This window comes from Lissotriton helveticus, chromosome 10 (assembly GCF_964261635.1).
Source record: "Lissotriton helveticus chromosome 10, aLisHel1.1, whole genome shotgun sequence".
NCBI classification, from domain to species: Eukaryota; Metazoa; Chordata; class Amphibia; order Caudata; family Salamandridae; genus Lissotriton; species Lissotriton helveticus.
The window spans coordinates 340558753-340574917 of NC_136071.1; the positions used below are offsets into that span (position 1 = coordinate 340558753).

The following is a 16165-nucleotide window of genomic DNA, read 5'->3' on the forward strand; positions in this document are numbered from 1 at the left end:
TAACTACCCAGGAACCCTACAGACACTGCGTGCAGAGTGGAAACACAGCTGTGTAATCAATGCAAGTCAATTGTACAGTTGCAGTTTTTAAGAAGGACCCTTCCCTTCGACACCCATGAAACCCTGCTTAGATCAGTTTGAAAACCGCGCTTCCGATGCCCACGAATTCCAGGTCGAAACTAAAGATAACTAATGTAATTCAGGCCAAGAACGATTACCTTGAACCCCGGTCTCATAGAAATAACCTCTGGATCACGGGCATTCCGGAAACCACTGCAACAGGGCTCGAAAAATCCACTCGACCGCTCGCATATGCGATCTAAATTTAACGAGGGCGAGCTGTTTTTAAGTCCTACTTGCCCTTTCTGGCGAGTAGTAAGACAAACTAACTTTTGTACTCTGTCTGTGAAAACGGAGCAAATGTGATAAGATAACAATACTTAAAGGCATTTTAATTGCTCCTAAAGTTAATGAGCAATAAAGATGTCTTTAAATCTTATCGTGTCACATTTGCTCCGCTTTTAGAGGCGGAGGTTAAGTAGGTTGCAGTTAGGTCGAGGAGATTTTTCAAGGTACTAGTCCTGCAGGACTAGTAAGTTTTTTATTTTTATTTTTTTATTTTTTTTTGTTTTTAGCCCTTTGCAATATCCAAGATGAAAACCTTTGTAGAAGAGCTGCTGCAGGAACTGTTTGGACCTGACCTGTCAGTGATATGACATGCGTCGACTTTTCGACCCTCATGCGCCCCAGTGGGTGGTCACGGCGGGTCTTTCTCAAGACCGGAATATGACAGTTTAAGTTTCAGACCAGTGTGTCTGAAATAAATGCGGCTCAATGGCCAGTCGTATCCGGGTTGGTGAAGTCAATCAATCCCGATCGAGGTGCTGCATCCCTCACGCCAGCTGCAATCGTACTGGGGCACATGAGGGTCGACATGTCGACGCATGTCATGGGTCCAGAACCACCAGGATGCCACTAGGAACATTAGGAATCCTTGGTTGACAATCAACATCTGGCCAATTAAATACTTGTATATATTTTTACACATAAAATCTCTTTACACTGTATATATTTTGTCACTCATTGAGCACTACTCACTATAAAGTCACATTATTGCACTGTCTGACAGTCTTATCATGCATTTTATGGTATTTTTGAATTAGGAAATTCAGATACAAAATGAATGAATTCTGTTATAATTTGCACAATATATTCTATTGTTCCCACAACTTTGTATTTTGAGTATTCATTTCTCAACGTAGGTGTGTACCAGAGAGCATTTGTTCGTGTTTGCATTAATAAGCATTGTCTAAGTAAAGGATCTCACCCAACAGAACCACCTTTTTAGGTCTCGTGACCTTAAATGCGCGCAAGCGCATTGAGGAACGAGAATTCAAGTCGGCAAAATCCTCGTCAAACCAAAGGGCTTTCAGCCGGCGTTTTCTTTCAGTTCACGTGAAACACAAGCACGCGCATCAGGCACTCCTCCCACACCTCACGGACATCTGTTCATTTCTCCTGCACAAGGCTCTCCTCCCTCCCCACATCAAAGGCATCCCAGGCTTCCCCAGCGCTGCCCTGCCCATCAATCACCCTCCCACGCCAGCAGCTCTTCCCGCTCCGACCCCCTGCTCTCCGCCCCCTGCTGCATCAAAGTCTTTTTTTTTTTTTACTTAAATTACCATCTGTTCCAAAGCCTTCTTCGAGAGCAGCTCGTAATGACTAGCCACAGCAGTCGCTTCATAGGCTGCTGCACATAGCTTTGACGTACATGGGCGCTGTGCTATATGTTTAACACGCGCCCGCTTTCATAATTACAACACACACTTCAAATTGGGCCCCTGATTTCTTCGCGCAACCACACATCCCCTCCATGCTGTTTCACCTCAGATGCATTGCTAAAAACCTGTCCGGCCAAGGCGTACGTATCTGCCCTAACGTTGAGTTGCTGCCCTCGTGTTTGCAGCATGAAGTAAGTACTGCTGCGCTCTTCAACAGACTTAATAAAGGTCTACACAAGGTCTCGTGCATGGAACTCCGCTTTCTTCACCCCAGTGAACAACAGATTACCAGCAAATGCCATGATGAGGGTCTGGCTGAAGTCTAAGAGCCCCTGCACAAGCCGCATGCACACTGTACAACACAAACCACATAAAATATGATAAACTCTTGCAAATTAAAACAAGCATTGGCATAGCCAATAGGTCTCGCTTGTGGGACCTTATAAGTATTTTGTTTTGCAGCACAATATCCTTGTAACTAAATACTTATAAGGTCCCACAAGCGGGACCTATTGGCTATGCCAATGCTTGTTGTTGAACTATTATTGCCTGGATAGCCAAGTACGGGGAGACAGCTATTTTGGCTGTTCTGTTCTCCAGGACTTTGTGGTGTGAAGTTGGTTCACAGACACACCTCCGAGGTTGGCATTGCTGGGGTATCTATTCTAAGGTAAGAAATCTATACCGAATAGTATTTCAGATGAACAAGTTACTTACCTTCAGTAACAATATATCTATTAGAAGCCTACATTAAAGATTCCTTACTGCCCCACCCATCCTCCCCGTTCTGCGAACTGACTTCTAGTGTAAGTGACTCCCCTTCAGGGCCCTAGTTTGTGCACCAGTGGTCAGTGTCTTGCATGGCTCTGAGCTTCTGGCCTGGAAAGTTGTCAGAACTGATGTCAGTGTGCAGGGGCGGCGTCTAAATAGACACTATGACGTCATCCTGGCGATCACGACGCAGATGACTGATGCGACCGCCTCATACCAACGTGCAGGGGTACTGCTAGAGAACATTTTTTCCGATTCCAGTCTGTCTGGGGGTAATTCTAAGGTAAGGAATCTATAACTAAAATAGCTTTCTTCGAGATATATCGTTACCAAAGGTAAGGAACTTGTTCATTCCACAGAAAAGTCCATCCCCTGTAGGAAAATAGACCACCTCAAAAGTTTGGGGTTTTTACCTTTCATCTGTTTAAGCCACAAGAGGGGCTTATGGTCTGTCTGAACAATGAAGTGAGTACCGAACTGGTATGGCCTCAACTTCAAGGACCAGACCACAGCAAAGGCCTCCTTCTCAATAGCTGACCAATGTTTCTCCCTGGGGGTCAACCTTCTGCTTATAAAATCTGAGTAGTCCTGGCCCTCTGCATTAAGTTGTGACAAAACAGCTCCTACTACATTGTCGGAAGTATCTGTCTGGACAATGAAGGTTTTGGAGTAATTAGGAATTTGCAGAATGGGAGCAGTGCACATGGCCTGCCACAGGTCATCAAAAGCCTCTGACAGCTAACTGTCCACTGAATTTTCTTAGGCATCCTTTTGGAGGTGAGATCATGAAGGGGATTCACAATGTACCATATCCCTTAACAAACCTCCTGTAGTACCCATTAGAATGAAAGGAAGGGGTCCTAAGACTTGGAACAACGAAAATTACAAATTCTTTCCATTATCTTGAATCAATTCAAAGAAGCAAAGCTATTCAATGCAAAAGAAGTTTAATTCAAAATTTGCATATATTTCCTGTTCAATGGATTAGAATTCATATGACAAACACATTTTCGAGTATGTTTGTGCCCACATTCACAACAGGGAGGGGTGAAGTGAAGGGAGTGTCGGGAATAGGATAAAAGTGATCTGAGTCATTCAGTGACAAATCTTATTCTTATTCAAAAAAATACATATAGGTGGTCCTTTAGAATAAAGGCCACATCACAAGGCTCATGGAGAGTCCAAATTTGTTCAAGTAGAAGGAGCCTAACTCCCTTAAAGCGATCAATGTCTATATTGGGACAGGAGTTGGTCGGTGGTGTGTAGTCGTCTACGTTTCGACCCGAAAGGACAGTAGGATTCTTTTCCTTACAAAAGGGTCTTCATCAGGACAAAGAAGTTGTGGGCGGGCAACCTCCTATCGCCGAAGGCGAGGGAAGTAGGAACTACTTCACGATGGATTGTCTGGTCCGCAATAAAGATTTGAGGATGTAGATAGTCAGGTTGTTTGTACAGCGTATTAATATCGTCTATTGGTCTCTACAGGGTCTGCTCTTAGCTGATTCTAATAAGATTTCTTTTCACGTTAGGTTGAGCAACCTAAAAACGAGCTCCAAAAAACCATCCAGCTTAATTTAGAGGTCCTAGTGGATTCCGCATCGAGTTAATAATTCATGTTGGTTCTATTTCAAAGCCATTATCACGTGAAGAGTAAGTGAAACTTTAAAGTTACCGCTTTCCCTTAGGGAATGGTGGCTTCTATTCGGTGGGAGGACTTAAGGATAATGCCTTCAATGGATGATGGATATCCAGGAAGAAAGACTGGATCCTCTGTAATGTTACCAGCTTTCTTAGGACGTTTAGAATCCGCCCGCAAGTCCGTCAGTATTCCGCAAATATTTCGAACGCCAACCAGTTACTACCGTGCCATTAACTCTCCGGTAAATGTCTCACCTGTAGTACCCAGTCAGGCCAAGAAAGCTCTGACCTGAGTCTGGGTAGTGGGAGCAACCCAGTAGATTATGGTCTGAATTTTGTTCTCCGATGGTTGAACTTGGCCTCCACCTACCAGGTAACCCAAGTACACAAACTTGCTGTCCCCTATCTGACACTTTGTGGTCTTAATAGTAAGTCCTGCCTTTTGCAAGGCCTCGAACATTCCTGTGGTGGACCAGGTGACCCTACCAGGTGGGAATAAAGACAGCAATATCATCCAGATATGCTGCACTATAGGCTTCCATAACTATGAGAACTTTGTTCATCCACCTCTGAAATGTGGCAGGTGCATTCTTCAAGCCAAAAGGCATTACAATAAATTGATGCCCACTAGGGGTTGAGAATGCTGTTTTTTTGGCATCCTCAGTCTGATTTACCAGTAGTCAGGTCAAATGTGCTATGGTACTTGGCTGAGGTCAGAGTATCAATCGGCTCATCTGCTCTAGAAAATGGCTGGGCATCAGTCCTAGTGACCACATTGAGGCCTCAGTAGTCTACACAAAACCTCTTACCATCTTGGGTGTGAGATTTTGGTACACGGACTATTTGAATAGCCCACGGGCTATCCGAAGGGTCAATGACCCGCAACTCCAGCATCTTTTGGACCTCAGTCTGATGCGATCCCTGACATGGTCAGGCTGTCTTTAGATTTTATTCTTCACAGGCAGGCGGTCACCTGTGTCCTCTTTGTGGGTACACCAGGTGGTTTGACTAAGAGTTTGGGAGAACAAATGTGGGAACTGAGTGAGGACTTGCATACAATCAGCTTGCTGCTGGTCAATGAGGCTGCCTGCCAAGGCTAGTCCATCTACTGACCCATCAGGGTTCTGAGAGATCAGATCAGGGCAGGGAGAGGGTCACTCTTCCGCCTGTCCCTCATCAGTGGCCATGAGCAAGCTCATGTTAGCTCGGTCAAAAGGTTTTAGGCGGTTCACATGAAGTACCCCATGGGCACTTTTAGGAGTACCTAGGTCAGCCAAGTAGGTGAACTAACCTTCTTTCTCAAGAATGGTGTGAGGGGCACTCCACTTGTCATGGAGAGCTGCTGGCGCCACAGGCTCCAACACCTACACTTTCTATCCTGGCTGGTAAACAGTCAGAGCCTTTTGGTCATGCCAAGCTTTCTGAAGCTTCTGGCTGGCCTCAAGATTTTTCCTGACCACCTTCCTTGTACGATACGTGAACCCAGCCGAAAGACATAGTCTACAATATCCTGTTTAGCAGGTTTGAGAGGCTGCTCCCAGCCCTCCTTAACCAGACACAATGGACCCCTAACTGTGTGGCCAAACAGAAGTTCAAATGGGCTGTAGCCCACCTCCTTTTGAGGAACTTCTCTGTAGGCAAAGAGAAGGTAGGGTGTTAAGACATCCCATTTTTACCTGAGCTTTTCTGATGATCATACCTTTCAGGGTCTTGTTGAACCTTCCAACAAGTCCATTGCACTGTGAATGGTAGGGTGTGGTAAACTTGTTGTTTACACCAGACTTTTTCCACATAGCAGTAATGTAACGACATGAAGTTTGTACCTCTGTCTGTTAAGTCCTCCTAAGGGAAACCCAATCTGGAAAAGACTCCCAGAAGCTCCGCAGCCACTACAGAAGCTGTAGTGATCCTAAGGGGAATAGCATCTGGATACCTATTGCCATGGTCCCCACCACTAAGATATAACTGTGCCCATATTCTGTTGGAGGGTGGACCAACAATGTCTATTCCTACCCACTCAAAGGGGACCCCAACCACTGAAAGTAGAATTATGGGGGCCTTTGTAGTTCCATCCGACGCAACTCTACGTTGGCAAGTGACACAGGTGTGACAAAACTCCTTGGTGTCTTCAGACAAATGGGGCCAGTGAAAATGAGGGACAATCCAGTCCCAAGTCTTGCTTTGCCCGAGATGTCCTGCAAGGGGGATGTATTGTGCTAGGAATAGAAGAAAACACCTGAACCTCCGTATAGTATTCAAATTCATAAATGCTGCAAGGTAAAGAAACCGCAACGACAAACGTAGCAACAGGACCTGTTGCTACGTTTGTCGTTGCGGTTTATTGGCTTACCTTGGCCCATTCAAAATATCGATGCTACATCTTATCATGACGTCGCTTTGAATTATCACAACTCCATATATAAGAAAGGACTCTCCTTTTGATATTTTTATTACCTTTATTTGAGACAAAACTATGCAGCATTTATGAATTTGAATACTATACGTTTATTCAGCCCTGAAGAAGTCCGGTGACGGACGAAACGCGTTGGCTTTTTGGCTATCAGCGATCATTTTAAAAGAAAATGAAAAACTGAATAAAAGAAAGAAAATTGAAGATCTAAAGTCTTTTGTGTATATATTCATTGGGAAACCAAGCATGATAATGTCATATGTGTCTTAACAAATACTACAGTGGTCCCATGCATACAAGAAATGCGTACAACAATAAATATAGACAGTCGATCTATATTATGAGCGACATGTCCAGCCGGACAGAGGTCTTTCAAGTTTACTCAATAAACACTTAGTTCAAACACAGAGAATACCTTCCACAAAACACCTAGTGTGGTACACAAGCCTGTGCCCAGCACTAACAGATCAAATACAGAAGGTAGATATAGAAAGCGAAGAAGGGCTTTTTAAGGCGAAAAAACTTTTTCTGTTTTCAATTCAATTGTACAGAATTTGCAAAAGAAGCACCATTACATTACATAGTAATCAAGTTTTGTATTAGGTGCTAGATAGGTCGGCGTTTCGGACCCCCTATTAAATCATGGGGACCATCATCAGGACATTCAGTTAAAGCCTTAACATTAATTAGCCTCTGATTGCCTAGAAAAAGAAAGGAGATATGAACATTTAGGTACAGAAACTACAGAATTATATACAAGTGACTTGTAGTGAAACGTGCAACACTTCGCTACCCTAGCGGGTGGAGTTCATAATATGTGATGAATTCAGGTGTGCATTTACGTGGTCGGGCGACAATACCGGAGTCTGGTCATGCTGGTGGGGTATACTTGCCGGTGTTCAGGTTTGGCGGTGACGCATGCACATTCAGTCAGCTGCGGAAGTGCCGAAAGTTCGGGATCTGGTCATGCCGGCATGGTGTGCTTGCCGGTGTTCAGGTTAAGGCGGTGTCGCATGCACATTCGGTCGGCTGCGGAAGTGCCGGTGGTTCGGAGTGGAAGCAGCTGGACAAATAAGGAATTGCCGTGACTATCAAAAAGTGAGAGTTGGGGACACTCGTGGCCTATATAGTAGAGGCACTGGCGGAAAACATACATGCTTACCAGTGAATCCCACTGGAACTTGGCCGATGGGAAATTTAAAAAAAGAGTTCGATGTGATCGCCCTAAAAAGGGGAAAAGGTAATTAGGGCATGCGGAGGTTGTTTACGGAGCTATGGGCGGGTGAGCGCGTATTCTTACCAGAATCGAGCGCACAAGTCCGCGGTACAATGTTGTATCCGTCGGGGCCTAGGGAAACCTGTTGGGAAACCCAAGGCGTCAGGGTATTGCAAAAGCAGCCCGTATCGAGGCTAGTAGATGCAAAATTACAGCAAGCGACTTACCGGATTAATCTGCGTGAGAGTGTGCTCCCTGGCGTGCTCGTGGGAAGAAGTGAAGACTAAAGATAATTACGTGGGGACTGATTGGACGAGGAACATGTGACGTTCCTGGGCATGAACATGGAAGATGGACACAGGCTGTGCGGCCATCTTAGGAGAGAAGGTTTAACCAATAACCCGCGGATAGTGCGTGGAGTGAAGTGCATGTGACAATTATTTACTTTTAGTGAACCACATGAATTACATTTGAATAAAAGGATTACAGAGGAAAACATGAATGACTCAGGGCAATCATAGCTGGATGGATATTAAATTAAGGCAGTCCATTCCTCCTGCAGGTTCAGTCCAGAATTCAGACTATCAGTCTTCAAAATCCATTTGAGCTCTTCTCTGTTGAGTAAACGTGTCAAATCACCACCCCTAGGAGGAATGATGACCTGCGTGATCACAGTCCAGCGGATGTCATTTTCCGTGTGCCCCTTGTCCACGAAATGTTCAACCAGCGGGGCATTGGGTGTTTTACAACGGACCCGACTTCGATGTTGAGATATCCTCAGCTTGATTTTTTGCTTTGTTTGGCCAACATAGATTAGATTGCAGGGGCAAAAGATGGCATAGATGATATTACAACTATTACAATTGGTGAAAGTTCTTAATTCATTTCTCACATCTTTGTATACAAACTCTTTACCATCTACTGAAAAGTCCCACATTTAGAGTGACCTCGGAGAGGTGGTAGTTGCCAATGATCATGGAGTCTGGTATTTCTTGCATTAGCCGAGGGCAATGCAGCCCTTACTAGCTGATCTTTAAGATTTTTGTTTTTCTTAAATGCAAAGAGGGGAGTATCCCAATTAAGTGGGCCTGAGTTCAATATGTTCCAGTTCTTTTTTATGCTCCGTTTGACACGATTGGAAATGGGTGAGAAAGTGGTCACGCATACCAACTTGTCAGAGGGTTGTTTAGGTTTGGGCTCCAGGAGGGTTTCACGGGGACAGTACCAGGCTCTTTTCATGGAGTTTTTGATTAGACGCCTGGGATAGCCTCTAGTTCTAAGTTTCTCAAATAGGGTATTGGCCTCACTGAAATAGTCCTCCTTTTTGAAACAATTTCTCCTGAGTCTGAGGAATTGTGAGTATGGCAGACTGTCCCTCAGGGCCCTGGGGTGACAGCTGTCATAACTTAGCAGGGTATTTCTTTCCGTAGGTTTACGAAAAAGGGAAGTATACAGTGTCCCATCTTGATGTTGGACGTTTAGATCTAGAAAGGAAATTTTATGCCTATTGTGAGACAGGGTGAATGTCAGGCCATTACAATTATTGTTAAGCCAGTGTAGGAGTCCATGGAGGTCATCTATTGAGCCACCCCAGATAAGAAAGATATCGTCTATGTAACGCTTCCAGGTATGCAACCCTTGATGGAATGGGTTGCTAGGGGAGAGGATAGTATTAGTCTCCAGCCAATCCATATAGAGGATCGCCAGGGTCGGGGCAAAAATAGCGCCCATAGACGTGCCTCGCACCTGCTGGTAGTATTGTGAATCATACATGAAGAAATTCTGGGTGAGGCAGATCTCTAGGAGTTGTACAATGAACAGAGTGGGAACCCTGTGGGGGCTTGACCGAGTGTTAAGTATGCTTTCCATAACCAACAGGGAGTCTCTCTGGGGTATATTTGTATATAGAGACTCCACGTCAAGTGTACATAGAGTATCATTTTCGGGATTGTAGGGATGATCTTCGATGAGATTAATCATATGCATGCTGTCTCTGATGTAGCATTGGGTTACTGGCACAAAGTCCTTCAGAAAAAAATTGACATAGTGGCCCAGTGGTTCTAACACCCTTTAGACCGCCATCTACCTTTTCACCCACCTCCAACATGATCCCGAGAGAGATCGTCACTTTTGAGAAGGTCATCCTGAAAGAAATCTCGGATCTGGAAAAAACCCATCTCTTCATACCATATAATATTTCGTTTGAAGAGAAATCGGCCATCGCCACCCTAAAAAATAATACCGAACTGATTATTAAACCAGCCGATAAGGGCGGGGGTATTGTACTACAGGACATTGGCAACTATAAAGATGAGCTGCAACGCCAAGTCTCTAACACGGACCACTATTGTAAACTACCGTGTAACCCTACCAAAGAGATACAAACTCTGATCAAACTCCTTACTACTGATGCCTTGTCCAATGGCATTATAAGTAAACATGAATACAACTTCCTTAATATCACTAATCCAAGAATCCCTGTGATTTATACATTGCCCAAAATCCACAAAAGACTTGAAAACCCCCCGGGCAGACCGATAGTGTCTGGATGTGGCTCAGTTTTAGAACCACTGGGCCACTATGTCAATTTTTTTCTGAAGGACTTTGTGCCAGTAACCCAATGCTACATCAGAGACAGCATGCATATGATTAATCTCATCGAAGATCATCCCTACAATCCCGAAAATGAGACTCTATGTACACTTGACGTGGAGTCTCTATATACAAATCTACCCCAGAGAGACTCCCTGTTGGTTAAGGAAAGCATACTTAACACTCGGTCAAGCCCCCACAGGGTTCCCACTCTGTTCATTGTACAACTCCTAGAGATCTGCCTCACCCACAATTTCTTCATGTATGATTCACAATACTACCAGCAGGTGCGAGGCACGTCTATGGGCGCTATTTTTGCCCCGACCCTGGCGATCCTCTATATGGATTGGCTGGAGACTAATACTATCCTCTCCCCTAGCAACCCATTCAAGGGTTGCATACCTGGAAGCGTTACATAGACTATATCTTTCTTATCTGGGGTGGCTCAATAGATGACCTCCATGGACTCCTACACTGGCTTAACAATAATTGTAATGGCCTGACATTCACCCTGTCTCACAATAGGCATAACATTTCCTTTTTAGATCTAAACGTCCAACATCAAGATGGGACTCTGTATACTTCCCTTTTTCGTAAACCTACGGAAAGAAATACCCTGCTAAGTTATGACAGCTGTCACCCCAGGGCCCTGAGGGTCAGTCTGCCATACTCACAATTCCTCAGACTCAGGAGAAATTGTTTCAAAAAGGAGGACTATTTCAGTGAGGCCAATACCCTATTTGAGAAACTTAGAACTAGAGGCTATCCCAGGCGTCTAATCAAAAACTCCATGAAAAGAGCCTGGTACTGTCCCCGTGAAACCCTCCTGGAGCCCAAACCTAAAAAACCCTCTGACAAGTTGGTATGTGTGACCACTTTCTCACCCATTTCCAATCGTGTCAAACAGAGCATAAAAAAGAAATGGAACATATTAACTCAGGCCCACTTAATTGGTTTACTCCCCTCTTTGCATTTAAGAAAAACAAAAATCTTAAAGATCAGCTAGTAAGGGCTGCATTGCCCTCGGCTAATGCAAGAAATACCACACTCCATGATCATTGGCAACTACCACCTCTCCGAGGTCACTCTAAATGTGGGACTTGTGTTGTATGTGACTTTTCAGTAGATGGTAAAGAGTTTGTATACAAAGATGTGAGAAATGAATTAAGAACTTTCACCAATTGTAATAGTTGTAATATCATCTATGCCATCTTTTGCCCCTGCAATCTAATCTATGTTGGCCAAACGAAGCAAAAAATCAAGCTGAGGATATCTCAACATCGAAGTCGGGTCCGTTGTAAAACACCCAATGCCCCGCTGGTTGAACATTTCGTGGACAAGGGGCACACGGAAAATGACATCCGCTGGACTGTGATCACGCAGGTCATCATTCCTCCTAGGGGTGGTGATTTGACACGTTTACTCAACAGAGAAGAGCTCAAATGGATTTTGAAGACTGATAGTCTGAATTCTGGACTGAACCTGCAGGAGGAATGGACTGCCTTAATTTAATATCCATTCAGCTATGATGGCCCCGAGTCATTCATGTTTTCCTCTGTAATCCTTTTATTCAAATGTAATTCATGTGGTTCACTAAAAGTAAATAATTGTCACATGCACTTCACTCCACGCACTATCCGCGGGTTATTGGTTAAACCTTCTCTCCTAAGATGGCCGCACAGCCTGTGTCCATCTTCCATGTTCATGCCCAGGAACGTCACATGTTCCTCGTCCAATCAGTCCCCACGTAATTATCTTTAGTCTTCACTTCCTCCCACGAGCACGCCAGGGAGCACACTCTCACGCCGATTAATCCGGTAAGTCCCTTGCTGTAATTTTGCATCTACTAGCCTCGATACGGGCTGCTTTTGCAATACCCTGACGCCTTGGGTTTCCCAACATGTTTCCCTAGGCCCCGACGGATACAACATTGTACCGCGGACTTGTGCGCTCGATTCTGGTAAGAATACGCGCTCACCCGCCCATAGCTCCGTAAACAACCTCTGCATGCCCTAATTACCTTTTCCCCCTTTTTAGGGCAATCACATCGAACTCTTTTTTTTAAATTTCCCATCGGCCAAGCTCCAGTGGGATTCACTGGTAAGCATGTATGTTTTCCGCCAGCGCCTCTACTATATAGGCCACGAGTGTCCCCAACTCTCACTTTTTGATAGTCACGGCAATTCCTTATTTGTCCAGCTGCTTCCACTCCGAACCACCGGCACTTCCGCAGCCGACCGAATGTGCATGCGACACCGCCTTAACCTGAACACCGGCAAGCACACCATGCCGGCATGACCAGATCCCGAACCTTCGGCACTTCCGCAGCGGACTGAATGTGCATGCGTCACCGCCAAACCTGAACACCGGCAAGTATACCCCACCAGCATGACCAGACTCCGGTATTGTCGCCCGACCATGTAAATGCACACCTGAATTCATCACATATTATGAACTCCACCCGCTAAGGTAGCGAAGTGTTGCACGTTTCACTACAAGTCACCCGTATATAATTCTGTAGTTTCTGTACCTAAATGTTCATATCTCCTTTCTTTTTCTAGGCAATTAGAGGCTAATTAATGTTAAGGCTTTAACTGAATGTCCTGATGATGGTCCCCATGATTTAATAGGGGGTCCGAAACGCCGTCGACCTATCTAGCACCTAATACAAAACTTGATTACTATGTAATGTAATGGTGCTTCTTTTGCAAATTCTGTACAATTGAATTGAAAACAGAAAATGTTTTTTCGCCTTAAAAAGCCCTTCTTCGCTTTCTATATCTACCTTCTGTATTTGATCTGTTAGTGCTGGGCACAGGCTTGTGTACCACACTAGGTGTTTTGTGGAAGGTATTCTCTGTGTTTGAACTAAGTGTTTATTGAGTAAACTTGAAAGACCTCTGTCCGGCTGGACATGTCGCTCATAACATAGATCGACTCTGTCTATATTTATTGTTGTACGCATTTCTTGTATGCATGGGACCACTGTTGCATAAACAAAGTATGTTCCCCGAGGTCCCCTGCTGACTGAATTGGGGCCCCTTGTTGTTAACTTAACAAATACTAAGACTTCTTTCATCAAAAAATTGTGTATTTAATTTTGAAGGGTGCTGTCCATTTTTCTAAAGTCTAGTTTGTCAAGGGAGTAGGGTTTCCCTATCTCCCTTGTTGGGTTTGTATAGGGATTACATTCCTGGCTCTAGCACCTTCACGTTGGACTTAGTTGTGGTACTTAAATAGTGGTGCAAACATTGTTGCCTTAATCCCGAAGATAAAATTCCTTTCAGGTACACCACCTTACCCAGGCTTCAAGTGCAGACATGTGGTGTCATTTTGGAAGGCTGCCCAGGGGTGGCATAATACATGCCTCAGCCCCTGGTAGGCCTCTGGGGTACCTATGCCCTGGGTACCAAAGGTACCATATATAGGGACTCGCTAGGGTGACCCAGTAACCAATCTGGTATGTACCTAAAGTACATGATATCAATTTAGAGAGAGAGAACTTCTAGGCTGTGGTCCTGATTAGTAGGGCCACAGCGAGACTAAAGTCGAAAAACCAGTGAAGCACAACAAGAAGTGGGGGTAACCATAGGAATCAGGCCCTACTCTCCTACACCTGGCGAGTGTAGCATTATCTTTTTTGTTGGAGAATATGGATTATGGGGCAGTTTACCCCTGATGTATGCACCAGTTGTGCAAAGTGCTCCCTTTGGTGCAAAGTGCTCCCTTTGGTTTGGACTGTTTTGGTGGATTGTGTGTGTGTATATATGTGTATATAGGTGATCATTGTCCTCGTGAATTTTCACAAGAGAAGGTGTCAGTTCCTGCTTTCCGATTCACGTCGTATTGAATCATATGGGAAAAGGTTACCCGAGGGAAAAAAAATATATGTATATATATATCACACGCCTGAACTTCAGTAGTGGTCATTGGCCTTTAGTACTGGTTACACGATACACCATAGTAATGCATGCAAAACAATCTATTTTTGGGGAGTCTCTTTCAGTGCTGTCTTGTTTACAGCAAGAGTTTTTGAAACCAAATTGATTTAATACTAATTTAAAGATGTATTTCCATCACTATTTTTAGCTTGCTCTCTTCACAGTCTAATAGCTGAATTCTACACCTGCATGTAATTCACAGCACTTCCAAAGAACATTGGTATTTTATAACTGTCCGTTAAGTTCATAAGACTGGTCTCCTCAGTAACTTGGCTTTCAGTGAATTGGTTTCTGGATGCAATGCTTTCAGGTGCTGAGCTGTGCGGTACTCTCACTACTGCTCTGCATGGTCGTTCTCAAATCTTTGATTCTACATTATGGACAACTGCATTACAAGCACACTAATTTCCTCTTTCCACAACTTCTAGATGGAATCCGTGTTGAATGGCAATTTTCAAGCCTTCATTGACAGATGTATTATAATTGACTGCAGATATCCTTATGAATATGAAGGAGGTCATATCAAGGTAGGAGTAAATGTAAGCATGAGTGCCTGCAAGCACATCTTGAAAGCATTCTATTTTGTATTCACTTGAGCTTGGGAGTTTATGCATTATATGTGCCCAGTAGCTGCAATGTCTTGGATCTGTTGATTGCATAAATTGAACATCCGTCTGTTCAAACTTTACCTTGGGGAATCTTAAGACATCCTCTATTCATTCTCGTTGGCATAATTGGGTACATGCATAGTTGGACGAAATAAACCAGAATGTATTATATAAATGCAAAGTAGGATGTGAGGCTGTGCGATTGCCACAATTGGAGCTTCTTAGAGGGTGTCTACAGATGTTCCTTTATTCAAAGGAATTACTATAGTGCTTGAACTCTGAACTTTAGGTGGTCAACTCGCGTGCCAAGAGGTGCTAGTAATTGAACAGTTTAGGGAGACACTGTTTGATTGTTTCAAAGTTGTGTTTTGGCACTTTGTAGTCTGTTTACTATTAGCAATTTCTGATGGATACATCTGCCTGTGAATTCCTCACCTTATGAATATCCCCTGCGCCAGCATTCCGCAGATTTTTTTCCTAGCTCTCCCCGCAGTCGTGGACGTCTGTTACGCTTGTGACTCCACATGGCATCACAGGAGCCCTAAGAGAACCTCGTTGGCGTGATGACGTCAATTCCCTTTTTTCGGCGCCGTCGACGCATACCGGTTTTCTAGCACTCTCCATATTGTGGAATTATTTTGTTCCCTCCTTGCCGAGGTTATTGTTCAGAGGACCATTTGCTGCTTCTTCAGAAGGAGTTTCTTGCATTCCTTCAAAAAGGTGCGATAGAGGTGGTTCCGGAGCAGGAAAGGGGGCAGGGATGCTATTCCCAGTATTTCCTGATCCCCAAAAGGGACGGCAGGTTACGTCCGATCCTGGACCTCAGGATCCTAAATTTTTACCTGAAACAGGAGAAATTAAAGATGCTGACCCTTGTACAGGTTCTTCTAGCGCTGCAAGATGAGGACTGGATGGTGTCAATCGATTTACAGGATGCATATTTTCACATTCCCATTCTGAAGTTGCATAGGAAGTATCTCCCTTTTACGGTTAGGTCGCAACACTACCAGTTTGCAGTCCTCCCGTTTGGTCTTACTACTGCACCTCGGGTCTTCACAAAGGTGGTGGCAGCTCATCTCAGAAGGTCGGGGATTCCTGTTTTCCCGTATCTGGTTGCTCAAAGCGGAGTCTCCAGAGATGGTGCTTCATCATCTGCGGGTAACAGCTCAACTGTTGTTTGACTTGGGTTTTTTCAATCAGTGTGCCCA

General features: G+C 44.4%; 1 protein-coding gene across 6 annotated transcripts in view; it reads left to right on the plus strand.

Annotated features, from left to right (window-relative positions):
* CDC25A (cell division cycle 25A) overlaps positions 1–16165 on the plus strand; it is a 235362-nt gene that overhangs the window by 35968 nt on the left and 183229 nt on the right. For 3 of the 6 annotated variants that reach the window (XM_078662497.1, XM_078662495.1, XM_078662496.1), the window contains exon 14: positions 14778–14876. In XM_078662497.1, coding sequence (XP_078518623.1) covers positions 14778–14876 — 99 coding nt within the window. Of the gene's footprint in view, positions 1–14777; positions 14889–16165 lie in introns of all 6 variants that reach the window. The other 3 variants (XM_078662494.1, XM_078662492.1, XM_078662493.1) reach the window with 1 other exon arrangement.